Source organism: Onychostruthus taczanowskii, unplaced genomic scaffold (genome assembly GCF_017590055.1).
Source record: "Onychostruthus taczanowskii isolate IOZ18803 unplaced genomic scaffold, ASM1759005v1 scaffold82, whole genome shotgun sequence".
Taxonomy (NCBI): domain Eukaryota; kingdom Metazoa; phylum Chordata; class Aves; order Passeriformes; family Passeridae; genus Onychostruthus; species Onychostruthus taczanowskii.
In genome coordinates, this window is record NW_024506112.1 from 3,683,061 (window position 1) to 3,709,901 (window position 26,841).

At 43.3% G+C, this 26,841-nt stretch overlaps 1 protein-coding gene across 1 annotated transcript; it reads left to right on the forward strand.

Annotated features, from left to right (window-relative positions):
- Positions 1-4,743: 4,743 nt before the first annotated feature.
- DAPP1 (dual adaptor of phosphotyrosine and 3-phosphoinositides 1) lies at positions 4,744-26,825 on the forward strand. Its single transcript, XM_041424508.1, has 9 exons — positions 4,744-4,820; positions 13,234-13,356; positions 16,582-16,715; positions 19,395-19,525; positions 20,855-20,902; positions 21,140-21,202; positions 23,149-23,234; positions 23,751-23,838; positions 24,803-26,825. Exons 1-9 carry the CDS (start codon positions 4,759-4,761, stop codon positions 24,851-24,853), a joined length of 786 nt encoding a protein of 261 aa, XP_041280442.1. The 5' UTR covers positions 4,744-4,758; the 3' UTR covers positions 24,854-26,825.
- Positions 26,826-26,841: the final 16 nt, after the last annotated feature.

Sequence of the window (26,841 nt, forward strand, 5' to 3'; positions counted from 1 at the left end):
TGCCCCTCATCCTGGCCTTTGGCAACAAGAGCTGTTCTCCCCCACCTCCTCACGTTTGCTGCCACTAACAGCTGCTGAAACCCACCTTTTCTAATTTAAAGATAATTTCTAGGTGTTTGGGTTTATTTCTTAGGGGTTGGCTGGAGAGGAAAAACTTTTGCACAACATCTATTCAGAGTCTATGACACTCCTCTAAAGTGGGAAGTTTTGAAGAGACTTTGGCTGTGTCTAAGAAGACATGAAAAACATGTTGAAGGCTTCAAGCACGCATGCACACACACACATTAAAAAGTGGACTGACAAAGTTCCTAGAAAGTTTTCCTTGTAGAACTGAAAGTGGAAACACATAATCTTCCCATCATTATCCACATTATTGAAACTGTGAAAACCAAACCATGTGCAATAACACAGCTGTTCTAGCTAGAGGCATTTAATCTCCCACCATCATCTCAAAATATACATGCTCCAGCTCCTGGTTATGCACACAGCAATCAAGGACTAGGAAAAAATTTAGCAAGCATCAAGGGAAACTTCCTGTACTTATTTCTGTGTCCCTGTTTAAGTTCAGAAACCAGAAAAAAAAAAATCCTCCTGTACTTAGCCCTAGAGGAGTAGCTGAATTTCCTAGAGCAAACAAGAGGAGAAAGTGTATGATGTTAGAAATTATAATTTCTAAAAGTCACATCATGAAGAGTATGAAGAATGCTAGTTTTTTTTCCAAGAGCAGAGTTAAGAGACTTATAAAGCTGAATTATTAAATTAACATTTCATTAATTAATATTATTAAATCAAATTAATTTTTATTATTAAATTAATATCCCATACCTAATCATATTCCTTTGGAACATGGCTGGGCCTTTCCTACTTAGCAGGAAACTCCACAAAGGCTTGGGAGCTCTTGCACCTCTTGCTGTGCCTAAGTGGAGACTTGTTCCTAATCCAAGTCTGGGGAATGAGCCCTGACAGCAACACAACTAGTGTGATCTTTGGCTATAGAAGCCCTGCCCCGCCCAGACTGTGGAGAAAATGGGGCAAGAACAGCCCTTCCTTTTGCACAATCTGTCTTCAAGCCATTTTCCCCCAGGAACTTGGGTAATTTCAAATTCCTTTTCTCACCACTGTTCTGTGTTTCCTGTCTGAAACAGATTGCAGCCAGCACAGGGCTAGCTGGCAGGTTCTGGAAATGTGCTGACTGTGGACGTTATAAACACATCGAATAAACTTGCCCTAGGTGCCTCCAAATCCACAAAGTAAACTCATCGCTATGCTGACATCCAGTATCTGAAGTGTTTTCCAGCATAACAATTGTTTCCAATGAAGATTCCAAGACAATCTGTGCCACATTCAGAAGGGAAGAATCAAGTTTATTTCAGAAGATGATGTTAGTGTGCATCCTGTGTTTGATCACAGTGGAAAGATTTCTGTAGCTGCTTTGGAGGGTTCTACAGAATCCCATGGGGTCATACCTGAGTGTGACAGAGATTAGATGTCTTGGGAACTGCAAAATCATCAGATGCAGTCACCTTAAAAGGAATAAATCAATGGCCAGCTCTCTGTTGTGTAGGAAACCTGTGCTCTGCCTGTGCCCACTGTGCTCCATCCCAACCTGCCCCTCATTGTTAACAATCATGTTAACAATGGCTTTGTGAAATTTCTGGGGTTTTAAACTTTCATTTGGGTGAAATCACTGTCTTTGTGACTGACCATCTTTGCTTGGATGGTTCACAGCTATCTATAATCTATTCAGGTTATTAGAATGTGAAATAGTTAAAGGGAAAAAATTAAATTTTCAATTATTTGCTGCTGCGTTCTGTCAAGTAACTGGAGTTATTTTATTACACTTTTGCAGCAATCATACCTATGTATTAGTCAATGCCTATCTAAGCCATATTGTCCTTTATTAATTTACTATATCTTAAAGTACAAAATTACAACTACCTGAAAAAATTTATTACACTTTTGCAGCAATCATACCTATGTATTAGTCACATGCCTATCTAAGCCAAATAGTCCTTTATTAATTTAGTATATCTTAAAGTACAAAATTACAGCGACCTGAGGAAAAAAAAAATCAAACCTTTCAAACAGTTTTAAACAATTGCTACATAATAACTCAAAAACCTGGAAGAACCACCATGATCCTGGGAGCTGACCCCTTGCTGGACACGTGATATAAGCTCACCTAGCAATCCACAATTTCTGCTCAAACAGAACGCACAGTTTCCCAAAACACTATCATAAAAGCAAACACCTTCTGGACTGAGAGACCTGGTGGCTGCTCTGTAAAGCATTCACTGGGTTTTGAATTCTGCTGGTAAATTCCATTCTGGAATAACCCTAGTGTGACACAACACAAGGAACACTTGCACATGTATTGATCATTATTGACCCCCCATTTTGACAGCCATAGTTCTTCTGCTTTTCATGACTTAAATTTAAAACAATAAGGGTGTGGTGTTTGTTTCCTGTGAGACGGTGCAGTTATTTAAGAAAGGCTTGAAGAGATTGGTTTTTTAAATTGAATCTCATTTTGTTTTTTCACTGACAGCCGTGAGGGGATGGGTAGAGAGCCAGACTGTCCTTTGGGGGTGCTCTGTGGCCAGCAGCGCTCGGGCTGAGCTGCAAGCACCAGAGCACTGCTGCTATCTACAGGTCTGCTCTGCACAGCACTCAACTGCACACGGAACCACTCCTCCACAGGGATGCCCGTGCTCGGGAACAGGACCAAAACACAGACACTGAAGTGTTCTGGCTTCGGGGAAGTGCAAGCTGGCAATCTGTAGCCTTTCTGTCCAGTGGCTAACCTGTGCCAAAAACCCAAAATCAAGTGCACTTCATTGAATGGAAAGACGTTCTCTGACGCATGAGAGTACAATTTCTGCCTCTTTTTTCTTTTTTTTTTTTTAATTTAATTTTTTTTTTTCTACAAATGAAGAGGAAACATTGCACTCTCAGGTGCAGAGTAAGAGGAAGTGTCTGCTCCCAGATGGGAACCCCCTCCCACCGCAACACCCTGGTGCACAAAACACAATGGTGTACACAAGGGCTGGAAACCACCTAAGACCATCTGTGATATAAGTAGAATTTACTAGAATTTAGTTTTGGCTCTTTGTTGCTTGGAATTCAATTAATTTTTCCTTCTGTGCCTTTTCCTCAGTAACCCAGAAATTTTCATAGGTGCTTTGCTGCCTCTATCAGTAAGACAGACAAGATAACCTGGAATGGGTTCATCACTGCTGACATCAAACACAGCAGCTTGCAGAACAGGAGAACAATAATAAATAAGTCTATCCAGCAAATACAAGCAAACAGTGTAGACATCAAAGCATCTATTTAACTAAATGTTGTGGATTTCAGAGTCAGGTTACCAAAGAGAGTATCAGATCACAAGCTTTCAACAAGCAATAGAGGAAGGGGAAAACTCAGAAAAAGGGAAAAAAAAGTTATTTTCCCCACTAAAAAAATTACATTTTCCTAGTAAGGAAAAAACTCCCAGCTTATTTGCAAAATCTTTATCTACAACTGAATGTCTGCCTGTTGCCATGAACAGGTAAGTACAGAAGCAGAGCACCTTGCAGCCACAATTAGAAACTCAAAGGACAGTCTGGTCTGACACATGGAACCTCTCTGAAGATTTTCCCATTTGAGACGCTAGAAAAGCTCTTTCAAAATTGATTTCACAAGACCACCAGGATTTGTAGGCTAAAAAATCCTGTTCCAAATGACTCTTAGCTCCACACTGAGCATGCAGTTCATATGGCTGCTTGTGGGAAAATAAGTATCTATTTTGTCCTCTCTAAATACCAGTCTTTCTGGAAACAGCTGATTTTTAGTCCTGGATACCGGGTGAAAACCCTTGGCATGACTGGAAAGGAGCATTCTGTCATTTCCCTTTTTTTTTTTTTTTTTTTTTTTTTGGTTGGGGGGGGGGTTCAAAAAAGATTAGTAAGGAATCTGCCACACCTACAATAATTACTGTCTATGAAGTATTGGGGAATACAAATAACCTCTAATATTGCAGGGGATTTTTTAAGCATTAGAAAGAACAGACACCAGATAATGCTCAGAAATTTCTCATCCACAAAGCTCAGTCCTCTCGATACTTCCAAAGAGGGAATGAAGCTGTACATTTCTAGCAGTTTACATTCCTATTCCTGTTTCAGAAAGACAGCGTGACCCCTTCACAGCCCGCACGGACGATCAGCAGGGAAACCAGAGGCTCGGGGTGCCGGGGCCAGGCAGAGCCTGGGCAAGGAGCATCCCCCTTCCCTGGCAATCCAGCGGCACGGCCATGGAAAGCTGCGCTCGGAGGGGCAAGCCACAGCCCCCCTGGGCTCCGGGGGCTGGCTGGGGACAGGATTGAACATCTGACACTTACAGAAAAATCCACAAATTTCACCTCCACAGATTTCCTCCTGAGCACTTTGGCGGACACAGAAGAGGCGAGGGGCGTTCACTGATGGAGTGCGGGAGAAAAACGCGCGGACAACGAAACGCTTTGGAATACCAACTTCTGGGTAGGGACAGGTTAAAGCGACGGGAGGTACGAATTATTCAGGCGATAAACCACGGCGCTGGCAGTGTGGGAGGCACACCGGGCACCGCCGGGCTCTCACCTCGGGCCGGGGCGCTCCGGGGCGGCGGGGGCCGGGCCGGGCCGGGAGGAGCCGGGAGGGGCCGGGCCGCGCCCGGGGAGCGGGGGAGGTGCCGGCCCGCACTTCCTCAGCCCCGCCGAGGCGGCGGAGCAGCCGCGGGACCATGGCCCAGCTCCGGGAGCCGCGTCCCGCCGCGCCGCTGGAGCGGGAGCTGATGGCGCTCGGGTAAGCGGCGCCACGGGCATCCTGGGTGACAGCCCTGGGCCTGCCGGGACACCCCAGGGGCTGGCGGGGAGGGAGCTGCTGGGTGTCGGTGGTGAAGGCAGGGATGAGGATGTCTGAGCCAGCCCGCCGAGGCGCTCCGTGCGCGCTGTGCGCCCTCAGAGGCCCAGCGCCTCGTCCCGGGGGTGGGCGTGAGGGGCTGGCACCGGGCAGCGGCAGAAATAAAGAATGGTCAGAAAACCGAGAGCGCAGGCACACGGTTCCAATGTAGCGGGGAGCTGGTGGCAGGGGTGCGCCTTCCCTCAGAGAACCTCTGTGGCCTTGAAGCCATCGCCATGGGATAGAGCCCAGGGTGTGCTGTGCCGCTTCCCGGCGTTTGCAGGGAGCACCAAACCCACACCTGCCCTCAGATCCCTGCCCTCAGATCCCTGCCCTCAGATCCCTGCCCTGCCCGTGCCATCCCTTCAGCTGCCGCCCTGTAGCTTGGCCTGGGCTCTGGTCTGGAGAGCTGCTGTCCTTGCCTGACGGCAGCAGGATTCCCAAATGTGCCTGGGGCTTCAGGAGGGACAGCGGCAGACAATTCACAGCCACTGCGAGGAGGACATCGTGCTCACCGAAAAGCCAAAGCCCAGGAGCAAAAAGGAAGGCTGAAGGTTGCAACAGACCTTGTTCCCGGTCTTATGCGACTCGCCCATTTTTTTCTGCCAGTTACTTTTGGTTTTTGCAGGAGGAAAGCTTGGGTCACTCTGTCACCGGCAGCATTGCCGTGGGCAGGGAGAAGCACGGGCTGGAGGAGCAGCACGGGTGGGCACGGGCAGGGTGGGATCAGTGGCAGCAGGGCAAAGGCGAGGCAGAGCAGAAGAAAGGCCAGTGATCATTCTGACAAAGCAGAAAGGCTCTGGTGTCAGCTCTGCACTCAAAAAGGACTGATGAGAAAAGTACGGGTGTTTTGCTTCCCGAGTGCTTGTGGATTCAGACCAATTCATTGCTTATTTTTGCAATTCGTTCACTTAATGAACAAACTGGAGTGCAACAAAGTAGCTTGGAAATTCTAGCTCCACACTGGTGCTACTTTCCCATATTTAAAAGAACCTTTTAATGAAATGCCTGATAACTGAAGCACCTAACAGGTATGAAATTCAGTAAAGTCACTTTACAGTGGTACCCAGAGTAGCTATTTTATACTTTTTTTTACATCTGTAAGATGGGGCTCATCCTAAAACACAGTATACAGGGAAGAAGGAAAGAAAAATTAGTTGCAGCTGTTGTGGGAAGCATGATTCCCAATTACCAGACTTTTACTTATTTCCACAACGTGGTCTGAGTTAATATATGCCAGAAACATGTGCCTATAAACAGCAAGGAGTTCATCCTCATAAATAGTCCTGTAGAAATACAGCTTGATGTGGTACTTAATATGGTATCCAGAAGAAGGAAAGAGTAGAAATTAGAGGGCTACAAATATGCATTTTTAAAGCTGTACCTTCTTTATTTTACCTCCACTTCAATGGAAAACCTAAACTTTTCACCCTTTCACAGAACACTCAGCATCTCCTTCAGGGAAGTGTGTTGAGTTGAATGCATTAAAGTTGAATAAGCAATGCCAGGTAAAGAATCCCTTCAAATAATTAAACAAGGCCCTTTCTTTTCAGCTAGTACTGAAGCCACTTTTCTCCTCCTTTTTTTTTTGCCTAAAGATGCAAAAGAACTCATGCAGCAGACATTCTTGTGGCATAATCTGAAAGATCTCTTAATGTAAGTGCTTTTTCAGCTGTCACAAGTAGGTGTATCACTCTCCAGACCATGCAATGAAATTTTCAGTCATCACAAGGGTTTTCCATCCTAAACTTAGTCCCCTCCTCTCACAGTGCAGAGTTCCCCTGACAGCTGATGCAGTATCCAGCACAACAGAGACCCAGTTCTGGTGAGGAGCGTGTGTCCAACAGAGACAATGGTCATTCAAATGAGAAGCAGCTTCAACATTCACATATCTTTGGGGTGGAATTTGAAGCAGTTTCTTTTAAGGCTTCTGCTTTCTGGTACAAAAATCAAAGAAGTTGGATAAGGTTTAAAGAAGTGTGAAATGGGAAGGACTTTACTCTTAAGAGAAAAGGCTGAGTACTGGGATGTGCTCGTAGTTTACCAGGTTAGCTGCTCAGCAGAATGGAAACTTATCAGCAATGTAGGGAAAATTCAGATTACTGTCAGCTTCGTTGCATTGACGTGTGTATAGGTGGACCTAATGCTTAACGAAAAGGAAGGCCAAAAGCAGAACATGTTGTTAGAAACTTGTTGCCTCACCCATTAGCTTTGTCCCTAAATCTACCAAAATGTTTAAAAGGAACCACTGAAGTTCGCCAAAAGAGACATAAGCACCTTGGCTTAAAAGGAAAAGGAAGCTGACAATGGGATTCTTCTCTGAAGGCCACTTTGGTTATTGCTGGAGTCAGTCCATTTTCCAGTTGCCTTCGTTGCTGTTAGAGCTGAAGCACAGCCAGAAGCTGCAGCGCGGAGCTCCTGTGGCTGAGCACGTACAGCGCGGGGCTGGGGAATTCCGCTGCGCGGCTCTTTGCGCAAGAGGCGAGAATGTGGAGTATCCCGTCATCCCAGTAACTGCAGGCGCCTCTGGAAGCACACTTTGCATCCCAGTACAGCATAGTCTGGGTGACACTGTTTGTCTGTTGAAAGTGAAAGGTGCAGGGCAAGAGGAAACAAATTTTTATAGCCCTTTTTCCTTCTACAGTCCAAACTTAATGCCCTTTCAGGTCTGACAACACCATGACAGATGATATTTGTAAGGCTGGTCAATACATTCCATACTTAGTTTTAGTGACAGAAGATAAATTAAGCCACAGGCCTAAATCAGGTGATAATAAAATTGTGAAACTGAGGAACATGTTTGATTGGAAGAGGGTAAATGGTCATAAGAATTTTTTCATCTCTGTTTTCTAATTTAAGGAAGATAAAAATTAAAGTGACTAGAAAGTGGGCCAAATTATGGGTGAAAATCAGAATGAAGGCAGATGAAAGAAGGGGGAGAAAAGATGGAAGTGAAAAGCAGAAGCTGAACTAGTGAAAGTCTACAGTTAGAAGACAAACCTTAAGACTGGATACAATGATGTTATTTCCTCTTATTTCTATTTTAAAATTATTCCCCCCCCCCCCCCCCCCCCAATATAATGGCTTCCTTGTATTCCAGCAAAGTACTTTACACAGCTTTGTGAATTTCATTGTAACACCTTGAAAGGATGTCCTACAAATACCAAGCAGTTTGGTTGCCTGACTCCTGTAACTTCTGTCTCAGCATTCTTGCCCTTTTGGAGATTCTCTAGAGCTCTGTCAACTCATGCACCATTGAAAACATGGCCAAAACTCCACTTTTAGTGATGTGAGGTGCAGAAAACCCTTTTGCAATTTTCATTTGATGGGCAATGCTTCTAGGGTGTGATATTAGGAAAAAAAAAATAATTAAAAATCCCAAGCTACTAAACTTGACAGATAAGAGCTGGAAGTTGCTGAAATACAGAGTGCCAAAAATAGAGAATTAGTGAGTTAGTTTTACAGTCATTTTTGGAGCACAGGCATGTGGAGAGCATTGCATCCAGCCAGAGGAGATAAGTCAGTGCTTTCCCATGCACTCCATCGAGCAGTACTGTGGACTACTGCTTTAACCTAAGAGAGGGAATACATCTTTGAGGCTAGAATATAGTTTCAAAGTGTGAGCAAATTCAACTCCTCGTGGTAGAAGATATATTTAATTAAAAACAAGCAAACAAACAAACAAAATGATAAAAAACAAAACTTGCCAACGTCTACCACCACAAAAAAACCCCCCACAAACAAACAACAAAAAATCCAGTCAACTAACTGAGGGTAAATAACTGCTGTGAGCACTATGGGAGTGAAGTCCTACTGGGAGCACATGTGGCCCATCTTCCCTGTAATCTGGGTCGTTGCTACCTTTCAGAGGTGGACAAGAGATGACTTAGACTTGCTGTGTTCCTGCTTGGCTCCTGCAGCTCAGAGAGCCGAGTGCCTTCCACCCACCCCATGGCACCAGCACATTGCCCCTGCTGCAGCAGGGGAGGGAGCTTCTGGGAAGAGAGCACAGCTTTCCCAGCGGCACACCAAGAATCTCCTTCTTGCTTTGCAGAAAGAACTTAAAACTGCCTGACTTTTTCACAAAAGCAAGCCAAACATGCACAAGGTTTCTAGTTCTGTCCAGGCTACACCTGTCTGAGAACATCTGATAAGGACACAAAAACCAAGTGTGACCTCTGCCTACTACATTTATCTGGTAGCTCGGTATACTGCAGAGTTATCACTCCAAACATGCCAAATAGCAGCCAGAACTTCCAGCTGTGCTCTCTTCTGGTGCTACTGTCTTTCATTTTTGTGAGGAAGAAAAGCAAGTGTTCCTGCTGAATGTTACACAGTTTTCACATAAAAATGGCTCAGAAGAGAATTATGCAAGTCACTCAGCATTCACCCTTTCACGGATGAGTGTTTGTGTTGCTTGTGTATTCTGTTATTGTTAAAGTTTATCCACCTGATGCCAGCTACAAGTTTATTCAGCAGCTCCTATTTCACAGGCAGATTTTTTTGCAAAATATCCACGTGATTTCTTTGAAAACAGCATTATCAGAAATTACAGATGCCATACCTAAGGGTACTCATCTTCAGGGGACACAGAAATGAAGTTTCATTAACATTTTTCATTAGAACAGCTTGGGTTGCTAAAGAATGAATGAACATTTTGAGGATGATGTTCTAACCTGAAGAGGGAGTTTCCCACTGCAGACTTTGCTGTAACATATTCCTGATCTTCACCATGGTGTAGGTAGCTCTAGTTGCTGCATTAACTACAAAGAGATGTTCCCAAGAAGAGATTTTAACGTGACTGCATCCTGTTCTGGAGTTGTGATGACTGGCACAGCTGCAGGAGCAGAGCTGGCCAGCACAGTCACAGCTTGCACTACAGCAGCCACCAGCTCATTCCATGGGGAAACACCGCTGGTGACTGGAGGGACAGATCTTCAGGGCAAGGCTGTGTGCTCTGATGAGTTTGGGCATTCTGGGGCACTGGGTGTCTCATTTTCTTCTCCTTCCTGTAAAAGCCAACAGTGAAGTCCTTCCTCTGTGCCATCACCGATGCACTGTGACCTAAAGAACAGGCTGATGTCTGAAAATGGTTTCTTTTTCAAAGGGTAGCAAAAGTGATCTCACTGGCTGTTCTTGTCCATCCTCAGACACGCCTTCACTGGCCATTCCAAAGAGCAGGAAGCATGGCATGGCCATTCAACCACACTGACAACACAAGCATGCTTACATGGATGGGATAAAGAGATTTAATGTAATTTAGGACGAAGTCAAAGTAACAAGAATGGATAAATGACAGCAGCTGTAAACTCTGAGCATGAGATTGCTAGTCAGATTGTAGAAAGGGAACCCCAAAAAGTTGACCACACTTTTTTTTTAATAGAAGAAATGAAATAATTAGAAAAGAGAAACCTCCCAGAAGTATGTATAATATTGGGAGGGTGTACAAGGCCAAGGACAGCCAGAAGTGAGTTTGAAGCAAGGAAGGAATTTCATCTGTCTTTCTTCTTGGGTTTCTCAGAGAAATCTCAGTCAAGAACCTGAGGCAATTTTTACACTACTGATGGTTTGCAGTCTGAAAGGTGTCAAAGTACTCTGGACTTGTTTTGTAGTGAATACAAGACTCTATAAAGATGACTTTTGGAGGGACCTTCAGAAACATTCTGATTATCCAACATTATCCACTATGTGCAAAACAGAAGACTTAAGACAATTCAGCTTTATGAAGGACTTCCTGGGGGCTTCAGTGAGATGGGTGTTTGTAAAGCATTTTAATTTCCTTAATGCCTCATTTTAAGATGGCATGAAAGTAGATACAGTATTGTGTTTTGTATCAACAATTTCCTGCTCCAGGTGTAATTCAGAAGACAACCTAAACTTCAGCTGAAGGTGGACTGCCTTTTACAGTTTTGCCAAATAAGCCATAACTCCCATCTTGATTTTCCTGCCAATTTCAAAGAACTGCTTAAAAGTCTTTTCCTGAGACAGATAAATAGAAGGATTTTCCCTCTGAAAAACACTTAAATTTACCTGAAGTATACCTAGTAGTGCCTAAGCACAGGGCTGTTTGGGTTTATTTTTAGTCCTGGTGATTTCTATGTGTACTGTCAGCTCAGGCTTGATTGTGAGAGCAGGCTGCATAGGTGTGTATTTGTTTACCTTCCTGGTGGTCCGTGATGCAAATTCTAAATTTTCTTCAGCATTTTAATATTTTACCTGTGTTTATGCAATTGGAACGAAGTTTTTGTGACCATTTTCACAGTGGAATATCAAAGTAATCTGATCAAACCATCTGTCATGGTCAGGAAGAGAAAAACCCCAAAACTGTGTGTAACAGTCCCTTTGACACCAAGATCTGCATTACTGTCTCCCATCCACTTCTATTTTTTTGAGCTGAACAAGAGGAACATAGTAACATTTCAGGGATTTTTGTCTGAGACAGCATATTTAGGCAAGAAACTGGTACAGCCTTGTCAGCAAAGTTTTAGAAGTGCACTTTCAAACAACATTATTTTCCCAATTAAGGGTTTTGTTGTTGGTTTCTGGCTGGCTTTTTTTTTTTTTTTTTTTTTTTTTTTTTTTTTTTTGTAGTAGTAGTAGTAACATTTCATTAGCCACAGGTCTTTTATGTGCAAAGAGTGTGGATTTAAACACAGCATTTCTTAAACTTCAGTGACTTCTCTTTCAAAAGTTTAGTGAAAGAGGGTTTTTTTTTTGGGAAATAAGGTAACAACACAGTTATGAGCAACCTCAAACTAAATCTGCCTCCTTCATGACAATGACCACTCACAGATTTTCTCAACATGTGCTTCTTTTGCACAGAAGTGAGCCAAACAGTGTTACAAAATCCCCCCCAAAACACAGTGCTGCACTCTCAGCTGCAGGTCTGCCCATGCTGGTTCCATGCTCCCCACATCGGGAATGATCTGACCTTTGCCTGTTCCTTACTTGGGCAGTTAATCCCAAAGCGGATTTTGGCTAACAGGTGTTCCAGAGGATGACACTTTGACTCTTTAAATATTCATTATTTTATTCTACAGTGTAGATGGACCATATTCTAGAGCCAAAACAGCAATGCCCTGCCTGTATTGAGTTTCACATGGATCTTCTCTTCCTCTGGCTTAACAGTCTGGAGTCTCTCATAAAGCAATTCATCAGCCAGCTGGCCTTTCAAATAGGCAGCAGTCCAAATTCAGAGTTAAAGCTTTGTGTGAGGTGCCAAGTTTGGTGGAAACTTGGGATGAACAGCTAAGGAGAGGGAGGATACAGTTACACCTGGTTTCATTTCGAAGACCGCCGCGATACAAGTTGTGGAAAGTGCTGCCCTGGCATTTCTGCTTTCAGTGAAACTGTGTTTCTTTGGCTGAAGCAGTGACAGGCTTTGCTCCCAATGCTACAGGCATTTAAAAGGGAGTGGTAATTATCACGTGCCTTGCAGGATTTCAGCTCCAACCTTTTACAGCTCCAGCTTTTTGTGTTAAGTCTCAGGCTCATTTCTAGTGAGATCCCTGTCTCTTGTAAAAAATTGGGTGTTTCCATTGTGGAACATTCTGAATGGAAACAAACCCATAAACTACATTTCCTGGACTTCTTTACAGAGTTGTTTTTTTGTTTTTTTGTTTTTTTTCCTTTAAAGTCCTTGCAAAACTTGTTCATAAAAATGAAGTTAATTTTCACTGAAGATAAACTGAAACCATGTTTAGATTTTTTCCTTTGTTGCTCAGATCATACCTGGCCAAGAGGAAACAATAGCAAGCTATCTTAATTTCCACTGAAATTTTGTCAGTTAATTTTGATCCCTTTAATTCTAAGCTTAGGAAGCATGTTTAATTGCAGATCTTGGCAGTGAAGACGAATTGAGGGAAATTCAAAGTTTATGAGGAGTTTCAGCGCTGCCTGTTTGCCCAGAAGAGGATGTGTACCAAAGAACATACATATGTCAGGAAGTGCAGCTTCTGAAAATAGACAAAGGATTCTGTATAACCCCCAAAACTGCTCTCATCTTGTCAGCCCAGACCTGGGTAATTTGTTGCTCATGCAAGCAGAATTTGCAGTGTTTTTAGATCCAGCAAAACAGTCAGCTGTTCGTGCACAGCTTTGTGTTAATGAGAAATAGTTTTTTGACCGTGTCAAAAGGTTTTGCAGGCCACTGCAAGGGACACAGGTCTGTGTAAACTGTGAGTGCCTGTGAGGAGGGTGGTAACTCAAAATTGTAGCACTCAAAACTAGCACTGCTTTTTCTAACCCTGCTCCAAAAAGCAGCATCAGCCAGTCAAGAGCGGAGTGAAGGATGCTTTAACCCCTTGTGTCTCCCCAGGTGGTACCACGACAACCTCACCCGGCACGCGGCGGAAGCGCTGCTGCTCTCCAACGGGCAGGACGGGAGCTATCTTTTGAGGAAGAGTAATGAAAGGGAAGATTTGTACTCCCTCTCTGTAAGGTAGGCTATGGACAGGGTGAACTAATCTAATACTGCACTTACTTCCATGTTTGAATGTCCCATGCATTACAGGTATTTTTGGTTTTTTCCCCCCTAGGGCTAAAACTATTTTGAATTATATTTCTATTGGTGTAATCCCACTGAATGACATTTTGCTAGAGGAAAAAAAAAAATTGATTGGATTTGACAATTGCTCTCATTTTTCCAAATTATTAATTAATCTTATTGGTGGAAAACATAATTCTTTAGAATGGCTGTAAATTTTCAGTCTGCATGATAAAAAATCTGCACGTCAGTTAAAAGAGCTTAAGAACCAGCTGGTGGGAGTAGAAAGGTTTTATGACGAGGACAGTAGCAAAGATCTAACGGGTGCTAATCTTACTAGTTTCTGAACCCCTGTATAGGAACGATCGCCTCTGAAGGATGATCCAGTGTTTGGCTGGTTTTACTCCTCCCTTCTGTGCTAAGGTTCAGTCTTAGCCAGGTCTCCGTGACTAAATTGAAAAGCACCTTGTGAGTGATCAGTGCCAGAGCCTTGAAGTCGATTGCAGCAATCTAGGACACAACTGTTCAGGATACACCCAATGCAGAGCAGAGGAAGCAGGGCCTGCTTGCTTCACTATGGAATCACATTTAAGAATCTCCCAGAAGGAGAGAAGCCACAACATTTTAGTGAGGAAACCGAAGGACACGTGCATTAGACACATAAGGTAGTCCCTGCACGTTTGCTGGGTGGAGGTAACCAGCCCTAAAAATGTTTGTAACCTTTGGCAGCTGTGTGATAAAAGCAGCCTCTAGACCAAAAATTTTAAACTGGTGCATGCAAGCTCATTCCTGCTGCAAACTGAGTCTCTGGACAATTTGTGACCACAACTCAGCTGAATCACAGTAACTTTCTAAAGTCACTTTGATCTGTGTAATGCTGCTGGTTATTTCCAACCCTGGCAGGAGCACAGCATATGCCCTTGAGATTGTGGCTTTCTGCATATTCAGTACCAGGAGCTGTTACAATTTGGAAAAATAGTTGCTTGGGAACTGAGGAAAGTCTGATTTGCACATACCCTGTTCCTCAGGAAAGGCAACAGTAAGGTGTTTCACCCATTTCTGGCAGAAGATCGAGGAGCAAGTGTGTTGAAATTATTACCACTATAGGCAGCCATTTCTACACAGGGTGCCCAACACATCTGAAGATGCTGTTACGAAATGAGTATTCAGAGTAGCAATGACTGAATTTAGTGCAAGTGTTGCCAAAAAGAATAGTGGCATTTATAAGCAATAGCTTTCCTTAAAAAAAAAAAAAAAAAAAAAAAAAAAAAAAAAAAAAAAAAAAAAAAAAATTAAGTGGATCATTGTTTTTCTGGTTAATATTTTTTTACTTTAAGTTGTTAAGCATTATTTGAGATAACAACCTCAGCCAATTAAAAAATTATATATGCATCTTGAAGGTAGTTTTAAAGGGCATTCAGGAAACAACTTCTTGTAATAACCCAAAATTTAAATAGGTCTTTTAACAGAAAACAGAAGTGTTAGTTAATGAAAATAAATTTGCTGCTTGGACAGATTCTAGCCTTGGAAGACCTACAAAAGTCTATTTTGGCCCCATTCCAATCTCTTGTTCAGCTCTTCATGTAGTGAGAATTACTTACTGCATTAGTATATGAACTGAATAGCCCAGTCTGAAGTTTGGGTTTTTATTCTGTTCTGTTAGTTTCTGTTGTTTCTGATGGTACATCGCCTTTGAATACTGATTTTCATTTTAAAATATTTTACAATTTTTCTACTGGTTAATGTTATGTTTTCTTGCAGTTTTTTGACTAATATGAAAACTTAATTGTAGAATAAGTAATTCAATTTTGTTCTGATACATTTCTGTAGAAAGGATAACTTCAGCAATTCTAGCTGTTATTTTCCTTCTGTCCTAAAACATCTTTTGTAGCTTTTACTTCATTTTCTACCTCAGCCTCACAAGGAACTTTGGTCATGATTATAGCTTGGGGTTTTTCAAGGAAAAAATGCTTAGCCATCCCTTGAGGTTTTTATTGACAGCTGTAGGAAGAGAGGTCCCATATTGCCTGAAATCTCCTCCCCCAGCTACATTAGCCAGTTTGAAAAGGAAGGAGGAAGCAGAGTACAATTTGCTCTCATTGCAACACTGTCTTGAGAAATTAAACAAAAAGATGGAAACGCCTGTAACTGCAGCAGAGTCGCAGCAGCTCTTCCCTGGCATTGAGCATTTGCACCTGGCTTTTGTGCCCCAGCTGACTGTAGCACAAAACATGTGGGAGGCCCATAGAAGCCTTCTTCTTCTGTCTTCTGCAATAACATAGATACTGTTCAAAGATACATATTTAAATACCAGTTTGAAACCATTATCCTATTTGGAAGTGGCAATAAACAGTGAAAGAGATGCTCTAATTAATTTTTTTCACAGCACTTTTCCAGTATATTTACTGTGTAAGTTTTTCCTCAGACAGTTTGTTTTGGGTGGTAGTAACATTAAAGAAAGTAACTTTTTCACTGAAGAAATATTTGCAATAAGTGCTTCACTGTCTTTTGAAGTGAAAATAATTGCCTACCCAGGAAGTGAGACCTTGCACACTTCTCTAAACGCCATCAGGTTTCATAAACAAAAGCTGTTACTTCCCTTACAGGACAGGACCCTGGTTCTTGTTTGTCAGTGCCCATCCTAGTGGAACCAATCATCCAAATACAGAGACAAAGCAAACAAATTCTAAAGCCCTTGGCATTTAAAATCAGGTTATTAAACCCCTGTTTGGGTGCAAAACACAGACAGGCCATTTTCCAGGGGAAACAGAAGACATTTTCAGCGAGATTGGGATGCTACTTGAAAAGCAAGACACATACTTAGTACACGCCTCAAGGCTGAAGTCCAGTAAGTGAAAGGATTTCATCCTATTTAGGCAGAAGGCTTGAAATCTTTTCTGTGAGTATTTCTGTTGATGCAAGAGTTAAATGAACCAACTTGGCCTTTCTAGGCTTTCATCATCTCATATCTGTAAGTCAGCAATTAAAATCTGATTTTCAGCTCTGTTGAAAATCACAACACAGTGAGAGACAGTGATGGCAGTACTATTCCTACTAAGACAGTGATTGGCAGCCCATGATCTGGGTCCCTGTAGTGTGCTATTTAATGCTATTTAAGGATTGTATGTGCCAAATGCCTTTGGCATTTACTTCTTGACAAATTCTCCTCTTTTGTTTTAGGGGAAAAGATTCTGTGAAACACTTCCATGTAGAGCACACAGGAACTTCATTCAAGTTTGGATTTAATGAATTTTCTAGCTTGAAGGAATTGGTCATGCATTTTGCAAACCAGCCTTTAATTGGAAGTGAAACAGGTAAGGAGAGCCATATTGTGTGTATGAACACATTTGTAGCCATGCTTCACAAAGATCTAACTAAAAAGAGCTTCTGTTGTGCTAGCAAATAGATCTTCTGCTAAAGTGTTCATAAATTCACATTTGTATTTGTATCTAAGCAAATTCCACTTAAAAAAAAATCTTTCAAGTTCTTTGAAGATAAACTACACATAAACTTATTGGGCTTTTGCTAACCAGGGCTATGAGCTCCTTTCAATTTCTCAGAGGAAGAAGGATTTCAAAATTAGAAAATTCGAGGATTAGAACATTCTCAAAACCAGCAAAACCAAAGCACAGTGTTAGTGAGGAAATAAATATTCATCTGTGAAGCTGAAATCCCCCAATAAGAATAAATGGAAAAGTGACTTGAAATGGTTTCATCTCACTATTCTTTGTCCAAGGAAGGAGGCTACAGTGTTATGCTCCTCTTTCCTGTAGGGAATGTGTTTTTAACCAGCTCTCCTGTTCTGCCTGCAGTACCATCACCATGCTGATGCCATCTGCCATCACAGTGATTTTTCTTGCTTTTAAGAGGAGAGAGAAAAGCACAAGTTTCTCTAACAACCAATGTGCTGACTGAATTAAAGGGTCAAAATATTAAACTTGATTCCTACAAGTGAATTGAACACCATCAGGCTAGAATCCTTGGAGAAACAAACTGGATATTATCATGGCAATGTCAGTTTTATGTTTAGCTTCAAGTGTAAGAATTGAAGACATGTCAGTACAAGTTAATGCCAAAAACTTCAGTATCCTCAGTGGCAAGTGTATGCAAATAACTCAGGGCAGTACTAATTATGTATTGAAGAGCCCAGTTAAATGATAGTTGGCACATGCAATAACTGTAACTTGTCACACACTAAGTTTGCACCAGTACTCTGCTAACCCAAACATTAAATTCAAGGGCTCCTTTGCCAGTTTCTTTCCCCAAGAAAAATGCACTTGTACACTCAACATGGCACTTGTATCTTTCAAAACACTCTCTTTTAAAATTGCTTTCAAGAGTGGTTCAAACACAGAGCTCCCACATGTATGCTCTGTGCCAGTGAGCTATTTTTCCTGGGAAATCAGGCATGCACCCACAGGCCTATCTCTGTAAAGATTTCAGATGACAAAACTTGTATTTCCCCATTCCTTCCTCCTTCACTGCATGTGTTACAGACACTAATAAGCAAGACATTGGTTTTATCTGATCTCTGTGGATGAGATCTACACTTGCCACCTTAAGGTTTCCTAATCAGATTCTACCGGCTCCGTGAAACCTCTAAGTCAAATGTGCTACAAAATTAAAAAAAAAAAAATTGAATATCATGTAAAGAAACCTTCCACCTTACCATACCATGGAAAACAGTAAAGGGGAAGAGAGAACTAACACTCAGGCAATATTCCTTCAGATACAGGTGTCAAATTTCTCCTGGGTCACAACCATGCTTTGTCAAAACTGAGGTAGTGGCTCAGTCAACTCCAATCCAAGCATCAGCAGATGCAGACATGGCAGAATAATCTTGCTACAGTGCAACTTTTGTTAGATGCTGTGTATAATTACCAGATTATTCTGTACAACTGTCTTTGTGGAGGCAAAAAAAAAAAAAAAAAAAAAAAAGTCCACAGAGGACTTATTAGAAAACAAATACTGTATAAAGTGTTATATTAGTCCTTCCATTTCTGCAAGGGAGCTTTTTATCCATGGTGTACAGATGATGATACCCCGATTCTATGCAACAGCTCAGAAGTAGTTTCTCTGGAATGGTGATGGAGCTGTTCTCAATTTTATTTTAAATGGTAAAACATAATTTTTCTGCAAGGCCAGATAGAAATAAACCAATGCTGACTTTCCACCTACAGCAAGTTGAATAGATCACATTTGCATACACCCCCTGTGCCTGCAAACAGATTTCTGCTCGTTACTTCAGATACAATTTTTCCACTTCTCTTTTTAGCCCTTCCCATTACAGAATACTTTTCAATTACTCATACATCTGTAGGTTTCAAGTTCAAGTTGTTACCAGTTCTAGCATCCCTCCTCTTTAAGAGCTGCAATAGCAGCATAAAATGCAGATGGAGCAGCATTTGGTATGCTGTGACATTATTTTTAAAGAATGGAGTTAGAGGGTGGAGCAGATACTATTTCAAGGATGTTCTTCACTGTTTTGAAAAGTACAATACATTCACTATTGAGAATGCAGGTTTTTTTTCAGGGAACATGCAATAAACACAACCTTACGTGGAGAAAAAGAAGAATGGCTATAGTGAAAGGTTTGGCTGGGAAGAGCTGTGGTAAAAACAGTTGAGGGCGATGGTGATGTGGGTTTGCTGTTAGGAAGCCTGTAGCCAGAGCTCTGACAGATTAGGTGATTTAAGCACCAGCTAGTGGCATGTTGGCAAACCCAATGACTCTTGTGGCCTCCTATCTGTTTTAGCATCCTGCCTACTCTCCAAGCCAGCCTCTTGGGCAGGAAAGCAATTTAATAAGTCAAGAGATTTCATGCAAGCATTTGCAAGGGTAAAGGTTTTGAAAAGGTACCATCTATTTACAGTTTTCACAGCTGCCTTTTTGATTTTAGGGAAAAGATGAAATTAACCAGAGATGTAGCTACTGACAAGTTATTTCCTAAGCTGGACTTGCCAGATGAGTTACTCCTGCTCTTTTCTCTCCAGGAACTTTAATTGTATTGAAGCATCCCTACCCACGGCAAGTGGAGGAGCCTTCCATTTATGAGTCTGTCCGAGTGCACACTGCAATGCAGACGGGGAGGACAGAAAGTGACCTTGTCCCAAATGCTCCCTCAGTAAGTTGTGCTCTGCTGGGAGGGGTGCTCCTGGCCTGAGTCTAGCATGGTTGTTGGAGTGAGCTATGGAGTAGGACTGGTTATTAATCCCTTTACGGGTTTGTAAACACAGGAAGTCTCTGCCAAACAAGGCAAAACAAATACAGACTTGCTCAGTACAAGCCCATGGCAAACAAAGGCTTTTATAACTGTTGTCACTTCAATGCTGTCCCTGGAAAAACATTGTCTGCAGCTGACCTGGGTGAGTCTGACTATCCAAACAAAGAATACGTGAAAGATTTTCATTCTCATGTTATCTTTTAGAATAATTTATCATTATTAAAATTATCATGAATTTAAAAAAAAAAATGCATACACACACAAAATCATTAGGGCCAATGATTCACTTGAACAGCAATTAGAGTCCCTAAATCCCTTGTAACTCATGTCTAAGTGAGACAGGTGGTTTCTCCAGAACATTTTGCTCTGAACAGAGAGGAAGCTATTTTAATTACATACAGTATTTTGGGGGGGGGAAGAGGAAGAGTTATGTTAATGTGGGTTAATGAAGTTGCAAAAAGAACCACTTCTGATGTGTCTCACAACCAACCCTTCATCACCAAGTTACACTTTAACCTCCAAAGAAGCTTGACTTCCACACACCACCAATAAAAAGGTAATATTTTTTTCAAGAACAAGCGGTAAGTTGGCAAGATTTTGATTTTCAGAGGTCTCACAGCCAGGTCCCTACAGAGAATTTCAGTATCTAAGAAGTCGTAAGGTCCAAGTGTCACTCATGATGCCCGAGAAACAGTTCAAACCCAATTTTTCAAAGCACATTGAACATAACAGGTTTTTCCTGTCAAGCATGAGCCTGGTTGAGAGAAGGGAACAGCTCAGTAAAACAACACTTTCCCCTGGCTGCTTTTGAGGAGCCTTTTCTGGGGATAATTCCACTGCCAGTGGAACCCCATGTGCTGCTGGTCACAACACCTACAGGGGCAACCATCCAGCTTCATTTATAGCTGTAGCTGCAGCTTCATTTATAGTTGTAGCTGCAGCTTCATTTATAGCTGTAGCTGCAGCTTCATTTTGCTGTGTTTGACTGGGAAGGGGCAGGGCAGAGCTCCCTGAGGGGGCACAGCCTGGGGGCTGCCTCCAGGGCCAGCACAGCTCCATGTTCACCCCAAGGTGACTGCATCTGCCCAGGGGGAGCATGGAAGTGTGGGCAAGTGTCTGTGGGGAGCTTCCCAAAGAACTGAGCCATCTTCCCGATGTAGGCAAAGAGGGGGACATGGGACACAGAAGCAGAGCTCAGCCTCTAACACCAATCCCTTTCTTATTTCACAGCTTGGTACCAAAGAAGGATATTTGGTAAAACAAGGCAAAATAGTCAAGGTAAGGAAAACTCTTATTTGTTGCTTCCACTCTGATTACCCACATAAGCTAAAACCAACATGGAGCTGAAATTGCTCCACCTGTATTTCCCTGCAGAGAGGAACAATTTGTATTTTGAGCAATAACAAAGCACAACTGTAAACCAGGGCAAGGCAGCAGCTTTGAAAGTTTTTCTTTCCTAAGAAGTTTTAGACTAAACTCTCCCAAGACAGTTACCACTCGTGCTTGATCTTTCAGAGCTGGAAAACAAGGTGGTTTACACTGCATAGGAATGAACTGAAGTACTTCAAAGACCAGACAGTAAGTAGCAAACACCAATTCTACCTTTTAAACATCTACACAGGCAGCTGCAGCCTTCTTGTGTCTCTGGTTTTCACATCTGTATCACAGCTTTCCAAGCTAAAGCTTCCCAAACTGTCAGAGGGGTCAAACCTGTCAGGTAAAGTCAGTTTTGCTGATGACTTCAACAAGAGAAAGCAAGTTTTCAGCTGGAAAATGTTTACTGTACTCTGCCAGTCTTAGCTACTGGATAGAGTTTACAGGAATTTTTTACACAGAATCATGGAATAGTTTCGGTTGGAGGGGATCTCAAAGATCTTCTTCTTCCAAGCTCTCCACCACAGGCAGAGACACCTTCCACTAGATCAGGCTGTCCCAAGCCCTGCCCAACCTGGCCTAGAATACATTTTTGTTTTGCTTTGTTAAGTGGATTTTAAGCTACCAGCACAACACAATCTTTATTTGTAGTTTAGACACAGCCTGACAGAGTGTGCTGCTAAAATAGTTCTAAAAATAGTAGTGTTATCCTTTGCATTCTTTGATTTCATCCTTTTATTTCAAGTGGACTCACAGCATACATGGAAAACCATTAATTTAAAATTTCTTCTGACAAAGATTAATCTGCAGCATCCTTACAGTTACTGCTCCATTTCTGTCTTGGTCTGAGTAAAGATAAGGAACACATCTGGAGTTTCTTTGCCCTAACAATGCCTTTGTTTGAGGTTCCTTCATAAACACAGCCAAACTGTTCACCTCTGCCAAGCCCTTTTTCAAGCCTCTAACAGATTTTTACACAGAGCAGACACAAGAGCCTTCTCTCACCAAATATTACCATTTCTAAACAGTTACATTTTTTCAGGGCTTTCCATCAGTTTTCATTTCAGTTCAAGACAACTTGAATTAAGTTTTCAGGACAGCATTTCAAAGAGCCGCGCTCCATTAGTGACTTGCCAGGCAAGAAGAACTCCTGTGTTTGTCAGGACTAAAACCTCCTTCCAGGCAGCAGCTCCAGTGTCTCCTGGCACTCCTGTTGTTGCTGTGGGGCTGAGGGACCTACGTGTGAGCAGTCTGCAGCTGACCCTGGGACAGCATTTGGGATCTCACCACAGCCCAAGGGGCTTTCTTCTAATGTAGGGTATTGCTAGCAGCCACTGAGGCAGCAAAAATATTAAGGGAAGATGAGAAAGCAACAGATACCTCCACACACCTGACGGAGGACCATGGAAACAGCTAAGGGTGTTTGGGCAGAAAGCAATAAAGCTGCCTCTTCTGAGGCCTTAACAGTGTGAGGCTGAAACAAGTGGAGGAAGGTCTCTCACACCTAGGGAGTGTGAAACTCCTAAGAGATGTGGGTTGCTGTTATACACAACCTAGGTCCCTGCACCTGAGCTTGCCCAAAGAAACTTTGATACACATATATATTTGTGTGTGTGCTTGTGCACACATGCTTCTCAGGCAGCCAGACCTATCACTCCTGCTGCAAGCACTACTTTGACTTTGCTTCTACATTTCTCCTTACCCAGCTTCGTCCTTTTAAGGCACTTAGGAATTAATTAAATCTCCAACAGCTGGCTAGACTGATAAGACCTTTGTCTTATATATGCTTTTTCTCTGTAAACCTTAGCTGAAAGTGGTACCAGGTTTGCTGCTGTGTCAGTCACATTACATGGCATCAGCCAAACCCTCAGCACACTCCATGTAGCTCAAACATTCCTGCAGCAGAGATCTCCTCTGTTGCTTGTCCAGATGTGAACTGTCCTGGTTTTTTCATGTTAAACTCACTTTGCATCATACCACTGATGTTATTGTGCTTGCTGGTTTGTGCTTATGGTGTTACAGCCATTGTAACTATGCCTGGAAAAACCTGTGGAGGTGCCTGTAAATGTCTAGATGCACTGAAGATGAACTGAGATAACTTTATTTTCTGTTTTCATGTGTCCACATTTTAAAAACATTTTCTCTTCAAGGCTACGGAACCAATTCGAGCACTTGACTTAACTGAATGCTCAGCTGTGCAATTTGACTATTCCCAGGAAAGAGTCAATTGTTTCTGGTAGGTTGCAAGATTTTCTCCATGTTGCTGGAACAAGGGGAATGATAAACAATGTGTGCTTCTGAAAGGCCCTTTGGTGGTTGTGACCCTTCTCATCCTCTAACTCACAAGTCTGTTTCTGTCAGACAATCTCTGTCAGTCCTGCATGGCTTTGCCAAATTACTCCTGGCAAAAAGTGGGCCCATGTGTAGTGGGCATTTCTAATTCTGTAAGCACCTATAATCATCACCTAGACTCATGGATCTTGGGGTCAGACACTGATACAGGTCGCATGGTAACCTCTTCTGTCCCCAAATGTGGGTCCTTTATCCTTAGAAAGGTCCTTGTCCTTAAGGACCCTGGGCTGCAAATGGCTGTCACCCATTCTTGGTTACCCTCCCTCCTGGTGGCTGAAGGGGAGCACAGCCTCCCTGTCCTGCTCTGTCTCAGCAGCTGTTGGCACCAGCCGGCTGGGCTCAGTTTTGGGGAGAGCTGCCAGTTGTTCTAGCAACTTAAGAAAGCTTTGTTTACTTACAGTTTAGTGTTCCCACTAAGGACATACTACCTGTGTGCCAAAACTGGGATAGAAGCTGACGAGTGGATTAAAATCCTGCGGTGGAAACTGGTAAGGTGATGTGTGCTGCTGCAGGGCACCCCAGGCAGCAGCACTGCTACTGCCAGTACAGCCCCAGGGCTGGGCACACAAGTGCTACAGCTCTCAGCTCCTCCCGCAAGGCAGTGCTTGCTCTGGCTGCCAGGCTGGATTGGAATGGGCAGTTTTCACATAATCACAGAATCAGTTAGGTTGGAAAGGACCTCCGAGGTCGTCAAGTCCAACCTTTGATCAGTCACAATCTTGTCAACTAGACCGTGCCACAGCCACATCCTCTCTTTTCTTAAACACCTTCAGGGATGGTGACTCCACCACCTTCCTGGGCAGCCCATTCCAATGTCTAACAACCCCTTCTGTGAAGAAATTCCTCCTGATGTCCAGGCTAAACCTCCCCTGGCACAGACTGAGGCTCTGTCCTCTCATCCTGTCACTGGTTGCCTGGGAGAAGAGACCAACCCCCAGCAGCTACCCCCTCCTTTCAGGGAATGATAAGGTCACCCCAGAACCTCCTTTTCCCCAGGCTAAACACCCCCAGCTCCATCAGCTGCTCCTCACTTATGATCTAGTCCCTTCCCCTCCACTGCCCTTTTCTGGAATCAGGCACCTTCCTGAACTGGGGTGCCCAAAACTGGACACAACAGTCGAGGTGTGGCCTCATCAGTGCCATGCACAGGGGCACAATGCATCTGCCTGGAAACCCACTTCAGCATTTCTGGGCTGCACTTTTACAGGCATGCTCATTAGTAAGAAAAAATTACTTCCATCTCTAAGGATGTCATTATATATGCTTGGTAAACAATATGGATCATCCACCAGCCCAGACCACATGTCCTGGGTCATGATGGCAGAAATGAGGAGACAGTGTAAAGGCTTGAAAGCACTACTTCCTAAAAAGATACCAGGAATTGGGTGGGTTGTGGTCACCCACACCCCCACGCAGGCAGACAAGCAGTAATGGGCTGTCCTTCTGTTCCAGTCACAGATACGGAAGCAGCTGGAGGAGCGCGGTGCCGCCCTCAGCTCCTAGCTGTGTGCCAGCGCTCCCGCTCCGCTGGCAGCAGCCGCCTCTCTCCACGGGGAAGGCATTCCTTACCAGAGGGCAGCCTCACGTCCCCAGCGCTGTCTGTGCCCCCTCACAGAGGCCACCCAGCTCTGCACACACGGGATCCTGCGGCTCTGGGTGCTCTGCGGCTGCCGAGTCGTGCAGGGGACGGCTGCAGAACCAGAGTGTGGGTTTGATATGTGTGGCGTATGCCTGCAACGCACTGAATTCAAACACTGCCACCTAATCACAGAAGTGGTCACTGTTCAAAACTTTTGGGGTTATTCAGAGCACTCATTAATTTATTGCAAGCTGCATCACAAGTAAGCATCAGTATCATGTTCTGTAACCTTGAACCTTTTATTTAAAACAGGTCCTTTCTGGAAACATTAAATATCTTTTTATTACCTGTTTAGGCTTTAAACCTGAAGAAAAATGACAGAATTACATTTTGTAAATAGCATCTATATTGTAATCCAGAGAGTAGTATTTCAAGGCCCTTTTCAAAGTGACAGATGTCCGACACCTAGTTCAGGTCAAACAAATTTTTATATGGTTTAGCTTTATACCACAGGGATGGCTACAAGGGAATGTTTGTTTCAGTCAGCACCTGTAGGTAATGGTGAGCTGCACCATGTAAGCACACTTGTATACAAACCATGGTTTTGAGAAACAGTATCTGCTTCCTGGCACTCATAGGACACACATTTAACAGCGTTGTGGCTCACTAGAGAGACAAGAAGTGGAACCCCATGATGTTGGTGCTGTACTCTAAATAGATGTTGTATTTTGGAAGCAGTTTGATGCACTGAAGAGGCTCAAGACCAGACTGACCCAGCTGCAAGATACCCTGAGCAATTCTGTGCCTCCTCGAGGGCTGGGCAGAGGGGGGAGATCCTCTCTCCCTGCATAACAATCAAATTTATGCTGAAACAGCACCTGCCAACCTCTCCTGCTATGCCACGCTGCAGTCTGTGTTTGGTATTGCTCATGCAGAAGGGGTTTGCCTTTCCTGGGAGAAGAGTGCAGAAGAGGAAGGCAAAAGCACATTGGAAGAAGAAAGAAAATCTAGATTTGGACATATAAATAGCATTTTATTTCAACTTAGAAATTAAAAGTATTGGTAAATATTTTTATATAGACTGTTTTCTGAATAAAATGTCATTATAAAACTACCGCAGGTCTTTTATATTCCTGTACTGTATTGTTAAAGCTTTGTCCTCCTTTTTCCCTTAATGAAGCTTTAAGAAACTGGCATCTCCCATTTAGTTAAAAACCTTTGCTGAGTTTCTGTGAGAGAGAGGCAGCATAAGGGGAAGAGAGAGATGATACTCTCCAGCACATCACTGTCCTGTGAACATGGCTTGGAAATGGAGCTTGTGGGGAAACCACAAACATAGCCTTCCCTTTTTCACAGCAGCAGGCTGCTTCACAAAACACTGGAAACAAGCACATGGTGTCACAAACTGAAGCCAGTGAAAGAAATGGCACTTGGGTGGCCTTGGGAGCCGTCACAGACAGATGGGCTGAGCAGAAGCAAACAGCAAGGGGAGGCCTTTGCTGGAGCACAAACACATTTTGCCAGAAACACACACGCCTTCCCGCTGCTTCTGTAAGACCGGCAACCAAAGTCCCATTGCAGCTTAGTTTAAATGGAAAAGGGTTGACCGACAATCTTTTTGAGCCAGGAACTGCAGCTGTCATTTCCAGCACCACTGTTCCCCCACCCTGCCTGTTGCACCACAGGTTGATGAGGTGTGAACACGGGGCCATGGCGTGCCCTTTGCCAGCCTGGGGCTCAGAGCTGCCCAGAGCTGTCCCCCAGGCCTGCAGTGCTTGGCAGGTGTCACAAGGGGACTTGGGAGGGAGCAAGAGGGGGGCTAAGAGCCCAGGCTTGACCCCCAGCAACAGATCTCTGCACTGCCCCGGGACTTGGTATCCTTACTGCCCAACTGAGACACACCAGTCAGTTT